This window comes from Rana temporaria, chromosome 2 (assembly GCF_905171775.1).
Source record: "Rana temporaria chromosome 2, aRanTem1.1, whole genome shotgun sequence".
Taxonomy (NCBI): Eukaryota; Metazoa; Chordata; class Amphibia; order Anura; family Ranidae; genus Rana; species Rana temporaria.
In genome coordinates, this window is record NC_053490.1 from 95,156,197 (window position 1) to 95,179,517 (window position 23,321).

At 44.0% G+C, this 23,321-nt stretch overlaps 1 protein-coding gene across 3 annotated transcripts in view; it reads left to right on the top strand.

Annotated features, from left to right (window-relative positions):
* The window catches only part of CENPJ (centromere protein J), a 105,886-nt gene that overhangs the window by 43,003 nt on the left and 39,562 nt on the right, over positions 1-23,321 (top strand). For all 3 annotated transcript variants that reach the window (XM_040340556.1, XM_040340558.1, XM_040340557.1), the window contains exons 8-13: positions 7,183-7,315; positions 9,911-10,076; positions 18,539-18,781; positions 21,029-21,125; positions 22,690-22,796; positions 22,952-23,050. In XM_040340556.1, coding sequence (XP_040196490.1) covers positions 7,183-7,315; positions 9,911-10,076; positions 18,539-18,781; positions 21,029-21,125; positions 22,690-22,796; positions 22,952-23,050 — 845 coding nt within the window. The remainder of the gene's footprint in view (positions 1-7,182; positions 7,316-9,910; positions 10,077-18,538; positions 18,782-21,028; positions 21,126-22,689; positions 22,797-22,951; positions 23,051-23,321) is intronic.

Sequence of the window (23,321 nt, forward strand, 5' to 3'; positions counted from 1 at the left end):
TTAGGCGGGGCCGCAGCTTCGGCCTAGTCCGCCTCGGTCCTGGGAAAATTGTGAATAAGGCTCCATGCACACTGGAATAAAAAACATTGCTTCTACAGGAGTTTTGTGTTCTGCCTGTAGAAGCAACTCAATGTTATCCTTTTGTGTCCATACACATTAGGATGTTTACAGGCATATTTTTAAGAACAACGTTTAGAGGCAGGAAAAAAAACCCTTCTCATTCGCGTTTCTGATTGGAGCGCACTGGCAGAAAAAAACATAAAACTCTCCTAAACTCATCTAAACTTTGTAAAAAAAATGCTCTATATGGAAGTTTTTTACTCCAAAAAGAACAGGCGTTTTTTTTTTTAAAACCAGTGTGCATGGAGCCTCGAGGTGTTTTTTTTTTTTTTTAAATCGCAGATTTTTTGGGGGGCCAAAATCGCCCACCTCCCTAAGCTGCACTCTGACTTTTTAAAATGCTATGGACTACTGACTAGGACTTGAGCGCACAAGCTGGAAGCAGCTACCAAGAGTTAGAGCTGTTCATGGCTCCTAAAGTATCACTAAACCCACATTGAAAAAACATCGAACAATAAATGGTGTATTACATGCTGTTCATCCTCAGTCACTATGAGGTTTGTTTTCTGTATTCTGCAAAAAAACTGGTTGATCCTGCTGTTCTCTATCTCCACCTTCTGTCCATGTCCCCAGTTCAGCTAGGGATTTTGCAGCTGTGGTGGCAACTCTGCACATGCTCAGTTTTCAGTGATTTTCAATACAAAGCATTTTCTCCATATCACATCTGAGCAGCCCATATGACTGCAAAGTCACACATGTGGGTGTATACACAGTGATAAATGGCAGCCCACTCCCTCCCTCCTCCATGCCCACTAACCAGCTAAACACAGTGAGGTGGGATATTGCATCTTGATTGATGGAGGCTTCACCCCCGTGCTATTCTAAGACACAAGCTGGAGGGGAGCGACACAGCCTGTGACTGCCAGAAATCCACCACACCATATTATTGACGACAAATAAAGATTAATTTGCAATTATATATATTTGTATGACAATTTAAAACTGTTTAATAATATTAGCAATTTTTCCTCCGTATCCCAAAGGCTGTTTTTATTTTTTTTTATTTAAACTAGAACTAGAAGACTAGAGACTAGAAGCTCCTCCTGACACTATTTTTCTGCAGACAGGCAGGGACTGTCAGCTGTATATCGATTAGGAACGAAGGTACTTGGATGTGTGTGGTGTTGTGTTTTGATATAAAAAAAAAACTACCGTATTTATTGGGGTATAGCGCGCTCCCGCGTATAGCGCGCACCCCTAAATTTGCCCCGAATTCCTGTGGATTTTTTTTTTATGTACTTACAGTTTTGGTGTCTTGCGCGGCGTCCATCGGCGGCCTCGTCGGGTCCGGCGTCCGTCTGCGGCTTCGAGTGTCCTCTTCGTCATGTCCGGCGTCCTTCTGCGGCGTCCTCCCCGCTCGTTTCCCGCGCCGAGTTTGAATACTGCGCCGACATATACCGAGCGCAATACACTCGTGTATTGTCGGGCAGGCTCGGCTACTCTTGCGCTGACGTCCTGTACGTCCAGGACGTCAGCGTGAGAGGAGCCGAGACTGCCCGACAATACACAAGTGTACTGCGCTCGGTATATATCGGCGCAGTATTCAAACTCGGCGCGGGTATCGGCGTATACCACGCACCCACGATTTTGCCCTGATTTTCAGGGCAAAAAAGTGCGCGGTATACGCCAATAAATACGGTAATTACAGTGCCATCATCCACATACAGAAAGAGAAGGAATAATGTAAATGAAAGTGGTTGTAAACTCTGTTACACCACTTTTACCTACAGGTAAGCCTCGTTCTAGAGTTTAGGAGATATTCAGTATATGTGCTGCTACCGATTTCATTGGTGCATGCACACTGAAGAAACGGGCCGCTGGTGCAGTTTCTTCAGAGGCTGTGCCCAGTGGTGTATTTAGATTTTGTGCTGCCCTAGGCCTGACTAAACTCATGTACCCCCTAATTTAAATATGACCCACCCCTTCCTGTCAAGGTCACATCCCTTGCTGTTTAAAACCCACCCTGAAATGTTCGAGTGGGGACACTAGCTCTGATGACCTGTGGGGGGGGGGGCAATGGATTCCCTTAATTTGCATAGATTTTCTTTCACTTCCTGTTTGGCTATGGGGCAGGAAGTGAAGGAAAATCTCTGCAATGGGACAGGGATGGTTAAAAAATTAGAAGTGACGCCCCCCCCCCCCCCCCACACAGTTGCGGAATGCCAACCACCCACATTCTGGAAGCAGTGCGGCCAATTTATGGGGGAGCTAGACTAATTTGCCTTACAGTGTAATGCAAACCAGCAGAGACACTTTCCGTGCTGCCCCCCTGAAAAGTGCTGCCCTAGGCCTGGGCCTTGTTGGCCTAGGCCAGTATACAGCATTGGCTGTGCCATGACGCAAGGCAGTATTTTCATTTGAGGTGGCCATGATTCACCATCACAGCTTTTAAAAAGTTTTGTCTGTAATTTGCACATTCTGATAGCTGGCACAAGCATTCATTGGGTGCACTGGTTGTTCGTACATGTTTTCTGCAGTGCTCCAGAAAATTGGTCCATGTACCTGTGTGGTGTGTGTATGTTGTTGTTGTGTTTTTTTTTTTCTTTGCGGCAGTAAGGTGGTTAACTGACATATTTTTTTTTTCTACTTTGAACGCAGACATATGATCAGTATCCCCCACATCATGGCACATACATCAATTGGCTAGGAACTTTTAAGTCTTCCCCCACCCATATGCAGAGCAGCAAAGGGAAGTGGTGGTGAGACATTGCTTCTTCTAGTGTGCTGATCCCACCAGTTCTCCCCTCCTTATCCATCCAAGGTGCTTGTATGTGATGTCACATACAACCACCTGGTATGGACATGAGAGGGGGACTGGTGAGGATCAGAACAGGAGGACACATCACTTTGTTGCTTCCCTGTGCCACTCTGCATATTGGGAGACAGGTACTTCAGATGGGTCACAATCTAGCAATCGCTTGCATGTGATTGATATGTAGATCAGGATAGGCTGGTTATAGATCTTACTTTATATAGCTGTAATAGGAAGGTTTACTCTACTACAGACTATTGGGAGACAGGTACTTCAGATGGGTCACAATCTAGCAATCGCTTGCCTGTGATTGATAGGTAGATCAGGATAGGCTGGTTATAGATCTTACTTTATATAGCTGTAATAGGAAGGTTTACTCTACTACAGACTCTTACTGACATACATACATACATACAAAAGTGAGTACACCCCTAAGTGAAAATGCCCAAAATTAGTCCAATTAGCCAAATTTTCCTCTCCGGTGTCATGTGACTCGTTATGGGGAGCAAGTGTGTTAACTTTGGTGTTTTTGCACTCACTCTCTCATACTGGTCAGTGGAAGTTCAACGTGGCACCTCTTGACAAAGAACTCTCATAGGATCTGAAAAAAAAAATGTTGCTCTACATAGAGATGGCCTAGGCTATAAGAAGATTGCTGAGATCCTGAAACTGAGCCGCAGCTTGGTGGCCAAGACCATACAGTGGTTTAACAGGACAAGGTTCCACTCAGAACAGGCCTCAAAACGGCAAGCAGACTAAGGATATGGATTACTGGAACCATGTCCTGTGGTCTGAGACCAATATAACCATATTTGGTTCAGATGGTGTCAAGCATATGTGGCAGCAACCAGGTGAGGAGTACAACGACAAGTGTGTCTTGCCTACAGTCAAGCATGGTGGTGGGAGTATCATGGTCTGGGGCTGCATGAGTGCTGCCGACTCTGGGCAGCTACAGCTCATTGAGGGAACCATGAATGCCAACATGTACTGTGACATACTGAAGCAGATCATGATCCCCCTCCCTTCAGAGACTGGGTTGTAGGGCAGTATTCCAACATAATGACCCCAAACACACCTCCAAGACGACCACTGCCTTGCTAAAGAAACGGAAAAGGTGATGGATTGGCCAAGCATGTCTCCAGATCTAAACCCTATTGAGAATCGGTGGGGCATCCTCAACGGTCCCCTAACATTCATCAGCTTTGTGATGTTGTCATGGAGGAGTGGAAGGGGGACTCCAGTGGCAACCTGTGAAGCTCTGGTGATCTCCATGCCCAAGAGGGTTAAGGCAGTGCTGGAAAATAATGATGGCCACACAAAATATTTACACTTTTTGGCCCATTTGCAACATTTTCACTTAGGGGTTTACTCACTTTTGTTGCCAGCGGTTTAGACATTAATGGCTGTGTGTTGGGTTATTTTATATTTTTAAATGATTTTTATTAATTTTACAACAAATACAGCACATACATTGAGCAATCGACATCATAATGTAGAAATAAAAGGTATTCCGACAAGGTGGTATGCATATGACTTATTAGGCATTGTGGGAAAATATGAAATGCATGTAGAGCTGTGCCCTGATCTCCCCCCGCACCCCGAATGGGAGCGAGCTGTGCCGGGGGAGGCCGGGCCCAGCAAATCTTGAAGAGCCAAGCCTCAGGGTGGAGGTTTCGCAATAGTCAATGCAACAATAAATGAGTAACAAACAAATAACAATATGATTGTTAGCCTCGCAGGGCTTATTAGATAACCCTTTGCAACCAATAACTCCAGGGACAGATGGGGAGGTAAGAAGGGGGAAGGAGATTAGGCTGAAGAAAGGGAGAATAATATAAGAGGAAAGCAAAGTAAAGTAATCGCACTCGACCATCATGTGAACAATTACCGTTTGTACCACTCTTTCCAGCAGTTCCAATTTCTATTGAATACTGAGCAAGAGGATTTCCTAATAGCAAGAAGACTTTCGTATTGAAAGTTGAGGTTAACTTGGGTTAGGACTTCCGAAGGATTGGGAGAGAAAGTGTTCCTCCAGTGTCTGGCAATAACCAATTTTGCGGTTATCAATATGTGGACTTTGACCAGTTGGGGGGCTTTCCCTACCAAACTAAACAATGTGGTGGTGACTTTATCGATTTGAGCAAAGAAAGATTTGGGTATAGCGATCAGAATATTCCTAAAGAAATATTGTGCAAAAGTCTCAATTTAATTAAATTCACCCTATCCACGGGGGTCAAAGGAAGAGGCATCCAACTACCACATTTGTTTTTAAAGTGCTTATAAAGGATGACTTTTTTTTTTTTTTTTTACCTATGCATGAAGGTAAAAAACATCCTTTGTGCTGCTACGCCCCCCCCCCCCCCCAGTCCTCCCTTATACGCATCTAAGCCCCCTCTTGATCCAGTGATGCGCATGGAAGCCTTGGCTGTCCTGGGATACAGCAGTGGGACCCATTGGCTCCCCCACTGCTTTAAATCACAGCCAATGAGGAGAGAGCGGGGCCAAGCCACATCGGCTTGCTATTGGTCAAGAGGGAGGAGCCAGGAGTGCCGGCCTGTGTGTTTTAAACCTTTAAAATCGGACATAGATATATATACATACATACATGCATGCATGCATGCATGCATGCATGCATACACTGCTCAAGGTGGCAGTCCTTCACATATACCTCCCCTGCACATGAAAAAGGTGCTGGCTCAGTGTGCAATGGATAAGCAAAAGGAAAAATCTGGACAGCCGCACTCCGATGCAATCACCTTTTCTTGATATTAAAACCAGTCCATGCAGCAAATGGGTAAAACAGGATCAGCTGTAGCTAACGTGTTTCACAACCATACTGGTGCTTATGTATAGCTCAGCTATCGCCCTAGACTGGTCTTTTTCTGCAGATTGAAGGCTCGTAAGTTGAAATCCTCATCGGTAAGACATGATCTGACCAAGATGTGGTAAACTTTGTATGCTCCTGGCATATTTGTATACATTTTGGTCCAATATGTTTTTTCCACCTTCGTTGAGAAATTCACATTTTTATAGAATTAAGTAAATACTGTCTTCAGCACTGTCTGACAAAGTCTCTAGTCGAATCAAACCCCTTCTGTAATCGGCTAAATGTTAAAGAGGAGTGCAGGAAGGGAAGGGGAGAGAAGAACAAGGTGATCCAGTCAGAAGTGGAATTGAGTACATGTCAAAACAAGGTGCCCCCTCAAAAAAAAAATGCTACATGTGGAGGGCTTAAAGTGGAGCTTCACTTTTTGGGCAAAGATTCGCTTCAGTTACATCATGTAACTTTTCTAGAGTCATCTTAGTATTTTTGGGAGTGGAGGTAATATACACAGCAGTGATTGACCATAGTAAACTCCCTCGATATTAAAAACGGTCGCTGTATTCCAAGACCTGCAAGCAATTTGTAGATTTTTGTAAAAAAATAAAAATGTTTTTCCTCCAATGAATTCACTGCATTATGGTGTAAAAAAAAAAAACATTCCACTAGCTCTTCCTCACATTTGTAATGTGTGTTTTTAACTCTCAGCTATTGAGAACACACCACAGTACCTGCGCTTGTAAACTGGGAGAGGGTGGGGATGGACAAACAGATTTCGATAGGCCTGACTAACAAATTAAAGGGGTTGTAAAGACAAAAATATTTTCCTCTTAAATTAAAGTCTGACAGTAGCTGATAAAGTAAAAAGTAATGTTTGCATTATAACTAGTTTGATACCTGTTGAAATCGAGCTATTTTATTTAGCTCCAGCACTCCTGAATCGGTATTGTCACTGACTTCCGGGTTTGCGGTGCGCATTCATTCTTGCTACATCAGGGCCTAATGGGAACTACAGTTCCCATTAGGCTTAGCCTCCATGCCTGTGAGGAATAAGAGAGCATCTTCACGCAGGGCTGTAGTCATAGGGAGGGGGTGAGCACATTCTGCTTTCCACCATGCAAAACGGCTCAGATGCTGGTGGAAAGCAAGAAGAGGAGAGACCGGAAATGGCATTTTCAAACCTGGATTACTGTATTTTGGAGGTCAAAAGGAAAAACAAGGTAAGTGATATTTAAATGCTCTTGCTTACAGCAATCAATTGATCTAATAAAAAACGAACCTTTAGTGTTCCTTTAAAGCTATGCTCCTCCCAAAATAAAGATAGAACAGTTTTTGTTTAGTATAGAGATTTTACATAAATGAATAAAAGCTGACTGTTTAAAGTTTTTTTTTTAATTTGTTTATTTTTTTGCCCGAGGGCTTAGTTTGTTAAAATGAAAGACTTACTGGCTGGAACATTACATTCCTAACAATCTGTTCTGTGTTGTAGGAGATTTTGCTCGATCACAGCTCTTAAAAGAAAAATTGGTTGAATTGGAAACGGAGATTGAACGATTTAAGATGGAGAATGCTTCGTTGGCAAGACTACATGAGGACAAAGAGAAAACTTTGGAAACACTCAAGTGTGTTTTTTTTTTTTTCTTGTATAGTATGTTGTGCGTATGTGTGTGTTTTTTTTTTTTTTTTTTTTTTTATTATGCTAGCTTATAATCTTCTATGGTGTCTTTACTTCAACATGTGAAATCCATCTTCCAGGATAGCCTACTTGAGAGATAATTGGAACTGCCTTAAATGGAAAACACAACCCAGAAACAGATTAAAAAGGCTCCTCCCTGCCTACTCCCTTCAGTTATTTTGTATTTCCAACCCATCCAGGATACACTGCATCGCGTTTGTTTTGCTTCTTTTGCCTGGCGATTGTGGTTATCGGGTCCCCTTTCTGAAGGCTATACCTAGTTAATCTCTTATCAAGAGGTTGTCCTTTCTTTGGATCAGGTATATGCCTCCTGTGGGGTTACTGCAATTCCTGGGCCCAAGCTGCGAGGTCATGTAGGATTGGTGCACTTCAAGGCCCAGAATTGCTTTGTGAAGGTTCATAAGATGAAATCTCTTCGCTCTGTGGTGGTCTTCCTTTATTAGGGGGTTTCCTGGCCTCCATCGACATCGGAGATACATGGTTACATGTTCCCTTTTGTGCCGGGCACCAGCACTTCCTTTTTGGTGTTGGGGGCACGCATTATCAATTTGTGGTGCTACCCTTTTGTTTGTCCTCCCTTTCCTGGGTGTTTACCAAGCTGCTTGCTCTGTTCCTAGCATTACAGAAACAACGGGGGATTACGGTGTTGGGCTATATGGAGGACCTTCTCCCATGAGCGAGGTCTCATTTTGCACTGATGGACAACGTGGCAATCACTATGTGCACTCTGCACTAGTTTGGCTGATTTCTGAACCTCAAGAAGTCCGTTCTGACCCTGACTAGGCATCTGGAACATCTGGGTCCCATTCTCAACTTGGTGCGGGCATAGATGTTCCTCCTGCCGGACAAGCTTTGGTAACCCTTTTGTTGCTGCTGTCCCGCAGGAGGTCTTCACTGCACTTTTGCATGCAGGTTCTGGGTCTTATGGTGTCTACCTTCAAGATGGAGCCGTATGTGGTGTTCAATTCATGGGTCCTGCAGAAGGAAATCTTGTCTAAGTGGGACATATCTCCTGTGTCCTTGGACAGCCAAATCCATGTGGGACGATTGTTCAGGACCTCCCGCCTCTGTTCTCAATCTTTTTGGGCTGGGAAGTCATTTCTCCCTTTCCGTTAAAAGGTGGTCAAGACAGAAGCTTGTCTGACTGGAGGGGAGCTCTTTTTCAAAGGTTGGTTCAGGAATGTCAGAAGCCCGTAGGCAGAACTTCACATGCCAGCTCTCTCCATTGTCTACATTCTGGGTGTAGAAAACTGGTAGGTGGACTACTTCAGCCATCAGATGCTGGATCAAGGAGAGTGGTCCTTGCGCCCAGACGTGTTTCATCAAATCTTTCTGCTTTGGGGCAAGTTGGACATTAATTTTCTGGCATCCCATCTCACCAGAAAGGTGCAGAGATTTGTGGCGAGAGCAAGGGATCCCCTGAAGGGGAGCCATTATCAACTCATTTACGCCTTGCCCCTCAAGTGCTGCGCAGGATAGGGGTCAAAGGTTTCCCAGTTATTCTGATGGCTCTAGACTGGTCTAGTTCACCCTGCTTTCAGCTATCATTGTGCTATTGCTGGGCATCCAGTGTGTCCCCCCTCCAGACAAACCTTCCTTTTAGCACTGCTGTATATGCTCCAATTTGGGAGACTCTGAAAACTATAGCTTTTTGACCACAGTATACAGGGGAGTCTCTATTTAGAGCCTGTGGGAGACTTTGCCAGCATACACTACAACTAATCCCCACTTGGCTGCACACATTACTGGAGTGCCCAGATGCCTAGTGCAGTTCTATCCTTGTACATGTACATCTAACACCCCCACAGTATCTGCCCTATCCTCCAGGATGTGTCCTCTCTCTGTAACCCCACAGTGATCAGTCAGAGAAAACGCTATGGAGATGCTATATAATACACTGATCATGTCCTACCCTCACTAGTCATTCTGCCCAGTGTGTAATCCGTGTATGGTGGGCTGAGTCCTTCTTTCCCATCCATTCTCCCTGGCATCAGCCTGTGTTCTGAAGAGTAGTCTCTCTCCAGAGAACAGGAGAGACCAGGCAGCGGGAGCCTAAGCTTTAGCTTGGCCAGCTCCCCCTGATAATGCCACCCCCATCTGGTTTCTCTCACATCTGCAGGCACACAAATAAATAAACAGATTTGTTGGCATTTACATTTTTTGTGGAATTTCTTGTATGGCAAAAACACACAAGAAACCTGGTGCTGACAGACCTCCCTTCCCCCAGCTGTGGTGTTGACAGACACTGCTGACAGACATAAGCACTGTCAATCGCACTTTATGTATTTGTCTCCTTGCTAGCAGAGTGGTCGAACAGCAGTGGGGTGGGGGTGGGAGGCAAGCTGCCTGATCTTGATGCTTGGCAACCACTGAAAGGATCAGAACAGGACCAAGTGCTACATGCTCTTGGTTCCTTGGGGGATTCAAAAATAACTATATTGAAGTGATATTACTACTTTAACAGTTTTACAAAATGCTGTGATCTGCTCTAGTCAATGCACATTTTTATTTCTCCTAATAGAAAAGAAGTTGCGGATTTTGAGCAGCAAAAAGCTAAGGAACTAGCCAGGATTGAAGAGTATAAAAAGGAAGAAATGAAAAAGCTCCAAAAAGAGCGGAAGGTGTTTGAGAAATATGCCAGCGCAGCACGAGCAATGCCTGACAAGAAGGAGCGAGAAGAGATCCAGGTGAGAGCCATTGGTTGGCAGTCCTGGTGTTGCGATCTAAGGAGATGTTTAGGCACTTTTATATTGCTATTACTGTGCTATGTTCCTTGTTTCAGAAATGTATAATTGCAGTCTCCTTATCTTTTTTTTATCAATGTCCATGGATTCCCAACAGTTGCATAAATAAAGTGTATGCCCCTCCTCCAAGTGATTGGACACTGGCAAATAGAAGTGTGGCAATGATCAGCATAACCCCTCCCACTACCAGACTTGCCTCAGTTTTTTTTTTTTGCTAGTGATGGACTTGTGTCTCTCTGATCGTATCTGTTCTGCTTTGATGGACAGATTTCCACTTGAATTGCCTTTCTATGCTAAGCCTCAGTGCTTGATAGCAGTGGTATTTTTCCGGATCAGTCCCCATGGATGTTTTCATCCCTGAGGGACAGTACCCAATGGTAAAACAAGGATGGCCTATAAGCTGTGTTTGCTACAGTATGTGTCATTTGTGGGATCTAGTGCAGATAGTTGCATCTGTAAATTAACTGGTGCTGTCCAGGGCCCTGGTCTGTTGAGGCAGAACCCAGTCACTGAAGGCCTTGAAGAGGGGGTATGATCATCTTGGAGCTTGTGAAGATTGAGCTGGTTTCCAGCTTTTGCTACATGTCTGCAAGTGCCCCTTCTTGTGGAGGATCCCCTGTGCTTGCTCTGCATATTCGAGTGGCTTGTGTAAATCATGTCATGGGTTGCGGTTCCCCACCGTGTGCTGTGGGTCCTTGTTGGTTCAGCATCACTATAGGGCACTGTGGACATACTTGTTGTGGGGGAGTTGATTCCTTATGGCCTGGTGGAGGTTTAGCACAGTGGTGGCCTGGCACTAGGTGTGCTTCTGCGTAGCCACGGCTGGGAGACTGTGCTAAAAATGCGTGGGTCCCATGTTGTAATACTCCTCTTTTCCTGTGGACACTAGCTCAGCAGAACATGTATCCCATGGCTCCATCACCCCAGGCTGTGGCATGAATGGGGATCTCTAAAGCTAAGCAGTGGGACACTAGGAGACTACTCCTCCCCCCATTTATAATCTTGAGTAAGAGCACCAGTAAAAGTTGTGCCCCATTGTGGTCTTGGAAAGTAAGGCGGATTTGGCACCAAGGGAATTGGAACCAGTAAGGTTCAATGTAGGGAAAGTAAAGTAATACAATTTGGGGCTAAAAATAGGAATGCAAACTACACGCTAGGGCTGAGAACCTCCTGAGGATGGAAAAAGATCTGTGGTTCCTAGTAGATGACTGACTCGGAAATGGCATGCAATGCCAAGCCGCAGTCACCAATGCCAGCGAAATATTGGCATGCATTAAAAAGGTTAAAGAGCTAAAACTATAAAATAATTCTGCCACTTGGCACATTTCTGAGCCACATCCAGTTCTGGTCACCAGTCCTCAGGAAGGATGTGCTGGAACTGGAAAGAGTACAGAGAAGGGCAACAAAATTAATAAGGGGACTGGAAGACCTCCAGTTATGAAGAACGATTACAAATATTAAACCTATTCTTCCTGGAGAAGAGACATCCAAGAGGGGATATAATGGCGATCTACAAAAATCTCAATAGTGATGCCAACACTGGGAAAAAACTATTTAGTCTCGGGTCACTTAAGAAGCCACATGCCCACTCAATGAAGTTGGACGAGAAGCAGCTTGACCTTAAACTGCGTAAGGGTTTTTTTACTGTTAGACCAGTAAGGATGTGAAAGTCCCACAACCGGTGGTTTCAGCGGTACGTGACACTAATTTAAAAAAAACTTATAGATGGGGAATCCCATTGAACACAATATACAGGGATATGGGAAGTAGTAGAAACCTAAATACACACACACCAGTGTTGCCAATCTACCAGATTTAAATTTACTGACCCGACACCCAACATTTACTGGCCCAGCCAAGTTTTTAATGGCAGTTACAAAATTACTTTTATGTGTTTAGGCTACAAATAAGTACAATATGCAATTAGCAATGTGATAGCATATTTCTTATTTTATTTTTGATATGGTAAGTAGCTCAGGGACAGGACTCAGCCAATACATTAGAATGGGTGATGCACAAATGAAATTGACTAAAAGGCACTTGGATGATCTCGGCTGGCTCCAGGCCCGAGCTGCACATGTGCTGTTCCAAGCCGAGCGTCACAGCCATATTTTTTACTGGCAACCTTTTCCTCTTACTGGCAGGAGAAGACCTTCCTCTGTACTCCCTTCTGACTTCAGCAAAGTCCTGCCCACCTGATTTCCCTCCCTACATTGAGAGGTCCCTTTTTGACTACAAAGGTGCTCTTATTAAAGAAGTAGAAAACAAGCAAACTTTGTTCCACAGTTGGGGAAGGAAAGTCCAAGTAATGGTGCAAAACCAGAAAATGAGAGTTAAGATACACATTTAATCAAATTAATTGTGCATAAAAGTTCATTCTGAAGTGAAGTCAGAAAGATTAAAAAGAAAATTTAGTGTATAAAGGAAAAAGTCCATTTGAAAACCAAGAAATAAAGTTCGTGTGACTTAATCCAGCATACTTTCTTGTGAAAAAAAGTTCTTCAGTAACCAAATGTGATACACTCTTGATTGCTGTGAGATAGAATTCACCCGTGCACTCGTGAAGTAGGATTGCCTGCTTACCAGAAAAAAAGACTGTTTTACATCAGTCTCATAGGGCTTGTGGGAAGTCTGGTCTCCCTATACCTTTTCAATTTAAATGATGGCAGTGGGACTCAGCATTCAATCCAAGGTGTCATATAACAAAAAAGAAAGGTCCTCTCATAGCGTATAACGTTTGTCAGAGAAAGAAATTTATTAAGCAATGCACTTACACTTAAGTTGTAAAAGAGCAGCGTAGATAATGGACAGGAGGAAAGCGCCTCCGCTGTAGTGTTTCGATGCTACACAGTCAGTAAAACACGGCCAGCGTTCAAGACGGAACGCGATGACGTCACGGCACCCTACAATCGTTTCGTCGCAAAAAGGACTTCTATGGGGGATTAGCCGGATATCCCCCGTAGAAGTCCTTTTTGCGACGAAACGATTGTAGGGTGCTGTGACGTCATCGCGTTCCGTCTTGAACGCTGGCCGTGTTTTACTGACTGTGTAGCGAGGAGCATCGGAACACTACAGCGGAGGCGCTTTCCTCCTGTCCATTATCTACGCTGCTCTTTTACAACTTAAGTGTAAGTGCATTGCTTAATACATGTCTTTCTCTGACAAACGTTATACGCTATGAGAGGACCTTTCTTTTTTGTTATATGACACCTTGGATTGAATGCTGAGTCCCACTGCCATCATTTAAATTGAAAAGGTATAGGGAGACCAGACTTCCCACAAGCCCTATGAGACTGATGTAAAACAGTCTTTGTTTCTGGTAAGCAGGCAATCCTACTTCACGAGTGCACGGGTGAATTCTATCTCACAGCAATCAAGAGTGTATCACATTTGGTTACTTAAAGCGGTCCTCCACCCTAAAGTGGAGTCCCGCTGATCGGAACCCTCCCCCCCTCCGGTGTCACATTTGACACCTTTCAGGGGGGAGGGGGGTGCAGACACCTGTCTAAAGACAGGTATTTGCACCCACTTCCGGCCACACGATACGGGCGAAAGACGGGCATTCCGTCACATCCCGTCTGTCGCCCGTTGTGTGCTGGGAACACTCGGCTCCCAGCACACAGCGTGTGAGCCAATCGGCGGGCGCAGCGCGACTCGCGCATGCGCCGTAGGGAACCGGGCAGTGAAGCCGCAGCGCTTCACTTCCTGGTTCCCTCAGCGTGGATGGCGGGGGGAGCAGCAGAGTGACGAGCGATCGCTCGTGCTCTGCTGCGATCGGCGCTGGACTCCAGGACAGGTAAGTGTCCTAATATTAAAAGTCAGCAGCTGCAGTATTTGTAGCTGCTGACTTTTAATATTTTGTTCCCATGGCACATCCGCTTTAAGAACTTTTTTTCACAAGAAAGTATGCTGGATTAAGTCACACAAACTTTATTTCTTGGTTTTCAAATGGACTTTTTCCTTTATACACTAAATTTTCTTTTTAATCTTTCTGACTTCACTTCAGAATGAACTTTTATGCACAAATAATTTGATTAAGTGTATACATCATTCATTAGCGCTGCACTGTTCTCTGTTTTTTATGTTTTATTTTGTTGTTGTACACAATTTAGTGCTAGCAGCTCTTCTCTTTAAGGTTACATATCAATAATTATTTACATATCAACAATTATCCACGATCAGCGCAGCGTCAACCCTTGTTTTTTTTATAATTTAAGATACACATTTGTGCTTCTTTTTGGCCCAGAATGTTAACTTTATTATGTTTGCTTTTCGAGGGAATCCCAACTTAAATGATCATGTAAAAGCGGGATCTGTGAGTGAAAAGGGAAAATTGCACGTTTTCCACGCGTTCTGTAATCTGTTTGAATACCCCACTGTGATTGACTTGAAAAACCTATGTATGTTGTACATTTTTGCATCTACTTGTATAGGGGTAACATATACCGATCAGACAAAACATTATGACAACCTTCCATAAACTGTGGAGGCAGAGGTCACTAGACCTCTGAGAGTATTCTGTGGTATCTGGCATCAAGCCATCAGTATCCAATACATTTTAAGTCCTGTAAGTTGCGAGGTGGGGCCTCCATGGATTGGCCCTGTTTATCCAGCACATCCCACTGATGCTATTGTGTTCCTCTAACCATTCTTAAATTCATCTGACCAGGCCACCTTCTTTCATTGCTCCATGGTCCAGTTTTGCTGCACATGTGCCCATTGTAGGCACTTTTGGTTGTGGACACGGTCAGCCTGTGCATCCTGACTTGTCTGGGGCTACACCGCCCAATATGCAAAAAACAGCGACGCACTGTGTGCTCTGACACCTTTCTTTTAGAACCAACATTAAAGGAGAAATCTAGGAAATTTGAAAAATAAATTAATATACATTCTCCTCTCTATGGATGTAGCCTCGGTCCAATGCTGCAGCTGTCCCCCTTCAGCTATATTAGACTGAGAACTGAGTGATCATATGATCGCTGATTGCTCAGTTGGTCTTCACTGAGCAGAGAGTGGTGACTGTTAATCACCACTCTCTGCTCTGCCCTTTCAATGCTCACTGGATTATGGGGTTGTGTAGTGGGCAGGAGAGCCAGCTGCTGGTCAAACATCTGCCCGACTTAAAGTCTAGAACTTTCCAGAGCATGCATCGGCTCTGTGACATTAGCTGACTGTGGGCTTTAGCCCTCTCTTTGGCTAAATCTCAGTCACGGGAATGCAGAAATAATTGCTCTCCTGTGATCCAGAAGAGAAGAGCTTAGATTTTTTTTTTTCTTTTTTTTAACTATTTGGCTACAGTAGCTCTTATTGGATTGGACTACATGAGCCAGTCTTTCCTCCCAACGTGCATCAGTGAGCCTTGACTCCATTACCGGTTTGCTAGTTTTGCTTTCTTTGGGCCACTTTTGGTAGATTCTGACCACTGCAGACCAGGAACACCCCACAATAGCGGCAGTTTTTTATTAACAAATCAGAATTGCAAAATATTCAGCAATTGACATACAAGTTTTCCATAGGTACAATGTCAGACTGAGATACGCATTACCAGATTATACAATTTTACAAGTCCAGGACGCCTTCTCCTAACACTCCTCAACTGGTGAATTCTAAAGTCCGCCCCCAAGTACAGCAGGGCATACGATTGTTATCCCCATGAGAAATCATCATGTACACATCAAGTGGTGCCACGAGCTTCAACCCACAGTTGGCAGGGTCGGGCAGCGCCCAGCATGGAGAGAAGGGGGAGGGGGCGCAACTGACCCCCGGCTTGAGCAGGGGGGAGTCCATCACTTGGTCCCCCACCACCCCTCACCCGCGTGCACCCACCCAAGCCGACCAAACCTTGTTGTATTTAGCAGGGCACTGCCTACTCTCGTATGTTAGTTTGTAAAGGGGTAGTAACACTGAATCCACTGCCTTTTTCCAGGAGGCAAGAGTGGGGGGATCAACCGACTTCCAGTGCAGCATTATCTCCCTGCTAGCATAGAACAGCGAAAATGTAATGCATAGCTTGGTGTATCTGTCCCTCTCTACCTCTCCCAAGTAGCTCAGGAGGAGCACCAAGGGGTCTAAAGGGACCCTGGTTCCCCCTATGTCACTAAGCGTCTCCAAAATCCCCTCCCAATATGTCCTGAGCCTCGGGCAATCCCAAACCATGTGCCAGAATGTCCTCTCCTCGGTCCCACATCTGGGGCAGTTCGGGTCTAGAAGTGGGTATATTCTGGCCAATCTATGAGGGCTGAAGTAGGACCTGTGTAGGAAATTGAGTTGTATGAACCTGTCCTTCACTGTTGTCATGGACTTGGATGTAAGTGGAAATGCAGTCCTCCCATTCCTCCTGCCCCAAAGCCGGGATGTCCTCCTTCCATTTGTCCATTGAGCGAGTGGGTTTAACGTCGTGGCCTACCGCCGGGTACAGATACATAGTGGAAAGGGGTTTACCCATCACACTCGACGTCAGCAGTCGTTCAACAGAGTCTGGTTCCAGAGTTAACTTGTCCGTGAATTCAGCCCTCACTGCATGCCTCAGCTGGCAGTATTTAAACTCAAAGGATTTGGGTATGGAGTGCTGTTTTAGTTTGCAGAAGGGCATAATCCTGCTATTCGCTATGACATGTTTGAGGGTGGTGATCCCCCATTTGGCCCATTGTGAGGGGTCGGGTATGCTGCAGAGGTGTGGCAGGGTGGGATTACCCCAAAGCGGGTATGTGGGGAGATACAGTTTGGTTTAGCATAAATAACCCTGGCCTCCCGCCACACTCTAATGGTTATCTTCATAAGGAACGTCAGGGGATGGGGGGGGGGGGGCTTTGGGACCCCTATACCCTAAATTAAAATTAGTCAATGCAGTGTACAATCCCAGAATAGCCGCCTCAAGTCTCACTGCCGAGTTCTGTCTGGGCTGGGAGAACCACCAAATAGCGGCAGTTTTGGAGATTCTCTGACCCAGTTTTCTTGCCAATACAATTTGGACCTTCGCTGTAATTCTTACACTTGCCCATTTTTGTTCTACTTTCAACAATTTTACTTCAGGGACAACAAGTTCCCCACACACGGCTAATGTGTAAGGTAAAGTCTACAGGCTTGGAAATATCAATTTTGTAAATAGATAGAAAACTGTCTAAAAGACAGAATTCAGAGAGTAGTAGTTAATGATTCTTACTCTGAATGGTCTAAGGTTATCAGTGGTGTACCCCAAGGTTCCGTGTTGGCACCCTTGCTTTTTATTATCTTTATAAATGATATTGGGTCTGGGATTTAAAAGTACCATTTCAGTCTTTGCAGATGACCCCAAACTATGCAGTGGAATAAAGTCCTTACAGGATGTCTCCAATTTACAAGCCAATCTCAATGCTCTGTCTAATTGGGCGACTATGTGGCAGATGAGGTTTAATGTTGATAAATGTAAAGTTATGCACTTGGGGGCTAAGAATTATGCATGGATCATACATACTAGGGGGAGAATAACTGTAGTGGAGAAGGATCTGGAGATTTTGGTAGATTATAAGCTCAATAATAACATGCAATGCCAAGCTGCAGTTTCCAAGGCGATCAAAGTCCTTTCTTGTATTAAGAGAGGTATGGACTCAAGCGAGAGCGATATAATTTTGCCCCTGTACAAATAATTAGTAAGACATTATCTGGAATATGCAGTTCAGTTTTGGCACCAGTTCTCAAAAAGGATATTGGGGAACTGGAGAAAGTGCAGAGAAGGGCAACCAAACTGATAAGAGGCATGGAGGAGCTCAGCTATGAGGAAAGATTAGAGAAACTGAATTTTATTATCTCTTCAGGAGAGGAGATTAAGGGGGGATATGATCAACATGTACAAATATATATTGGGTCCATAAAGTGAACTTGGTGTTGAGTTATTCACTTTAAGGTCCTCACAGAGGACAAGGGGGCACTCTTTACGTCTAGAGGAAAAATATTTAATCTCCAACTACGGAAAGGTTTCTTCACAGTAAGAGCTGTGAAAATGTGGATCAGACTCCCTCAAGAGGTAGTTCTGGTCGGCTTAGTAGATTGCATTAAGAAAGGCTTGGATTCTTTCCTAAATGCACACAATATAACTGGGTACTAACGTTTTATAGGTAAAGTTGATCCAGGGAAAATCCGATTGCCTCTTGGGGGTCAGGAAGGATTATTTTATTTTTTTCCCTCTGCTGTTTATTTTTATGGTTGAACTAGATGGAATTGTGTGTTTTTTCAACCTTACTAACTATGTAAGTTCTATTGCTGCCTAATATATCCCACCTACTTTCAGATACATATTATATGTTTTGGCGGATCAGTGTACAATTCAAGTAGATCAATGAGTACTTAAGCTATGGGCAGTTAGTAGACTATCACAAGGAACTTATCTACACCTGCAATCACCTCTTCCTTTATATTTATATTTTAAGAATTTAAAGCAACAGATTAAAGAACTACAAGACGAACTAAGGAAGAAGGAGACAAAATGGTCTACCTCTCACGTGCGCCTCAGAAATCAAATAGAGACCTTGACAAAGGAGAATACTGAACTTCGAGAAGAAATAAAGTTCATGGAAAAAGTTCGTTTGGAATCTTGGAAGAAAGCTGAAGCAGGAGAAAGCAAAAAGAAAAGTGATGGACCTGGGCCACTTTTGAGAAGATCAGAATCTGTTGTAAGTGGCTTTTGCTAAACATAAGATCGTTGCCAGTTTTCAATTGATTCCGAAGTACCACGTAGATCCATTAAAATGATATTAAAGTCGATTTTTTTTATTTATTTTTGTTTAAAGATAACAATTGGGTTATGCTTGCCTGCTCTGTGCTGTGGTTTTTGTGCAGCTCGGATCCTCCTCTTCTTGGGTCCCCCCACTGGCGCTCCTGGCCCCTCCCTCCTGCCTCCACAGCAAGGACCTTGCTAAGGGGGCACCCGAGCCAAGCCGCTGATCTGTGTGTCCATTCAGACACCCCCTTCCCCTTATTAGCCCACTGACTTTGACAGCAGCGGGAGCCAATGGTGTATGCTGCTGTCTTAGCCAATGAGGCAGAGTCTCTTGTGCAACATCGCTGGATCGAGATGCGGCTCACATAAGGCATGGGATAACCAGCAGGTCAAACCATAATTAAAGATTGATCAAAGATTTTTTGGGTACAGCACTAGATCAAGATGAGGCTCAGGTAAGTATAAGGGGAGGCTGTTACCTTTTAGAACCACTTTAATGAATAAAACAGTTTTAGAGTAGGCTTTTAACTGTGCTAAAACTTGATCCTGCTAACTTGTGATAAATGTGCTACTGCTCTGTAATGCCCCGAACACCCACATATTTGAGTAGATGTTGATGGTTTCTCGAATTACAAAACGGCAAGTGCTGATATTACCCTCACATTTATTTGAATATGGGCGCTGCACCAGTTTAAAATGTGTTCAGGATTTTTTTTTTTTTTTTAGAATATACTCCCTACTGCCTTGAGCTCTACATACCATGATCTTTCTAAGGCAGTGGTTTTCAACCTGGGGGTCGGGACCCCCTTGGGGGTCAAATGATGATTTGCCAGGGGTCCCCAAATCCTGGGCTGTTCTTGAAGCCCACGCTGCTCTTCCAGCCTTTTTCGCGGCCCCCAAGCAGGGCTGTCCCTGGAGCCTGTGGCCGCCCACTCAGCCTCTTCACAGCAGCCCATTCAGTTCACGGCATGGCTGGGGGGCAGAGACTAAAGGTCAGCTGACTGGTGAGGAATGTGAAGTGGGAGGGGCTGGAGGAGACCCTATCTCCTGATTTCGGCATAGGTGTCACTGCTACGAGACACCACAAAGTAGGAGACACAGTGAAACCGGCGACACGGTGAGTAACACTACCTGTGATTATAGTTGCCATTAAAAGTCCCCACTACAGTCCTCAGATCAGCAGATGACCTTGATCAAGAGCACCCAAGTTGGCTGATCAGAACCTCCCCCAGCGCTGACACTCATCCCGACTCCCCGCCAGCACTGACACTCATCCCGACTCCCCGCCAGCACTGACACTCATCCCGACTCCCCGCCAGCACTGACACTCATCCAGACTCCCCGCCAGCACTGACACTCATCCAGACTCCCCGCCAGCACTGACACTCATCCAGACTCCCCGCCAGCACTGACACTCATCCAGACTCCCCGCCAGCACTGACACTCATCCCGACTCCCCGCCAGCACTGACACTCATCCCATTCTCCCCACCAAGGAGTAAGAGAAGGAATACAAATAAAAATAGAGAATACATGAAAGGGAAAAGATAAGAGGGGGAGGCACAAAGAAAAGGGGGGAGAAAGAATAAGAGAAAGAACAAGAAAAACGGCTAGAGAGAGGGATGAAAAAAAAAGAATTAGCAGAGAGAGAAAAAGGGAAAGAAAGGAGAACACAGAGAAATAGTGGTACATCGTAAAATGTACCATAAGGGGTTTTAATACTGTACGAGTGGAAGGGACTCTGGGAGCGCTAAATGTCCGTGGGTTAGGGGCGCAAATTACTTGTCTTGCCTTGGGTGCTGACAACCTACGAAAATAATTTTACTGTTAGGGGTCCCCACAACTTGGGAAATTTTATCAAGGGGTCATGGCACTAGAAGGGTTGAGAAACACTGTTCTAAGGGGTCTAATGGGTGGCATCTACTTTATTATAGTTTACAGGGATTGCCAAACCATAAGCACCCAGGTCAGTTTTGAAATTGCTGGTGGAAGATCTTATAATTGAAAAACCTGAGATGCATAAAAAGCTATTGAGGGGTTGATACATTATTGGTTTGTTATAAAACATTGACATTTTTGTGATGTGGTCAGGAATATTGTTCCAGCCATAGTCCGCATAAGCATTAACTTTGTTCTTTTATTAGTGACCTGTCAGATACAGTCTGGTAAAGATATTGTGTATTTGCATTATTACTTTTCAGAGCCCCCTCCATATGTTAAAACAGAGGCGTACTTCTGTTCCTGTTCCTGAGTTGGAAAAGAACACGAAGGTCCACAGAAGTCAGTCTCCAATTAAAGGTGGGTCTGTTATTCTGTTATATAACTTATTCTCCAAATCTAAATGCTGTTCATTACTACACATAAAGCTCAACTCCCCTTTTTTTTTTTATCCCCCAAATTTTGCGCAAACCAACCGATAAACGCGTATTGCGATTTTTTTTTTTACCAAAAATAGGTAGAAGAATACGTATCGGCCTAAACTGAGGAAAAACATTTTTTTTTATATATTTTTGGGGGATATTTATTATAGCAAAAAGTAAAAAATATAGAATTGTTTTCAAAATTGTTGCTCTATTTTTGTTTATAGCGCAAAAAATAAAAACCGCAGAGGTGATCAAATACCACCAAAAGAAAGCTCTATTTGTGGGAAAAAAAGGACGCCAATTTTGTTTGGGAGCCACATCGCACGACCGCGCCATTGTCAGTTAAAGCGAAGCAGTGCCGAATCGCAAAAACTGGCAGGGTCCTTTAGCTGCCTAAAGGACCGGGTCTTAAGTGGTTAAGGAAGTACAGCCAAAGCTTGTTTGATGTGGATCACAGTGAAGTTCATTCTGCAATCCTGTGACACATTTTCAAACAGCTCTCTCTCAGAGCAGTGGGGGGGAATTGAGTGATCAGCAGTGTTTGATTGCTCAGTTCTCACCCTTAAAGACAGCACAGAGGGACAGAGCATCTCATCGATGCTGCATTCACCTAGGTAAGATTTTTTTATTTTAAACATGCTTCTCTTTTGATCTTGGATTAGTTATTCTTTGAAACATCTGTCTGAAAAAACAAAAACTTTCACCTTCCTTGATGCGTTCCCAAAATTTTTTTAGTCCAACTTTTATGTCAAAAAGAGGCAAACATATCTTTGTTGGGCCAACAAGTGATTCATGTGTTATGTTTTTCTTTCCTGGAACCACATTCTTTAAGAGCGACCATTTCATTTTAACATAATGTGACACTCTCTTGTATGAGGCTGGGTTCACACCATTGTGATATGGATGTGGGTTTCCTGCATCCAATTCGCAAAGGCAGGAGATTTTGACCGGCTCCCTATGGAGCCGGTTCAAATAACTCCGCAGCAGGTCCTGTGCGTTTTTTTGGTCCGTTTCAGGTCCGAATTCAGCCCAAAATTCAGGCTGAAATTGGACCGGAAACGGTGAACCAGGGCGCACCATACCCCTGCTGTGAGCTGCATGCGGCTCATATGTGAACCCAGTCCCACTGTCGCATTTGCATGTAACAGTACTTGGTATATCCAAGCTGTATTTAAGCATCAGTATCACTACATTTCGATCTCCACAGATATTCCAGTTGTACTTGGTGTATAGGATGTACTTCAACAACCGTTCAATGATCTCGTATGTTTTTTTTTTTTTCATGTGTGTGGTGTAGTCAAATAGGTATTTTAAATTGCAAAAAATGTATTTCTATAAAATGGTACTTGATAGACTAAAATAAGGGTTATTTTCATGATTAGCAGCCAAAAATCTACAGATACACTAGGAAGGTCAAGAAGCAAAATCTTTGCTGTCCAGTATAAACTCCTACATATCAGTCTGTGTGGATTGACCTGGCACCTATATTTTTTTTATAGGACTGTCCTCAAGGAGCTTCCGACAAATGTCGATTGGTGAGTCTAGTATATCTGAGCCAACAAGAGTGAAGATACCAGAGCCAGCAGCCAGTACTACCATTTCCCAGGTAAGGAGTTTAATTCAGTAGTACATTTTTTCCTTTTTGGTACAAATTTCTCTTACAGTAAGTCACTTACACTTGTCAGTGCATTTCTTCTTGTTGGTTATATTTTTATTTAATACCAAATAGCATGATACCTTGTAAAATGCATTTAATTGCAGGGTTCTGACAAGCTGCTGCCTACAGAAATGAAAAGTGAGAGTTTTCCAGTTAAAGAAAGTGATGATGTCCAGGGGGAGGTATCCTATCCAGATGGGAAGGTGAGCAATCTCCTTTGTGTACTGACAGTAAATGTCTGTATACATGGCCAAAATGCTATCGGATCACCATGTGTGGGGCTGAAAGCTCAGAAACTAGGTAGCTAGTAAATATTGTGTGTGTGTGTGTGTGTATGTAGATAGAATATAAAGTCTTCATACCCCAGTTTAAATGTCAGGTTTCTGTGATGTAAAAAAAATGAGACCGAAATAAATAATTTCAGAACCCTTTCCCACCTTTTTAATGTGACCTATAAACTGTACAACCGTTGTT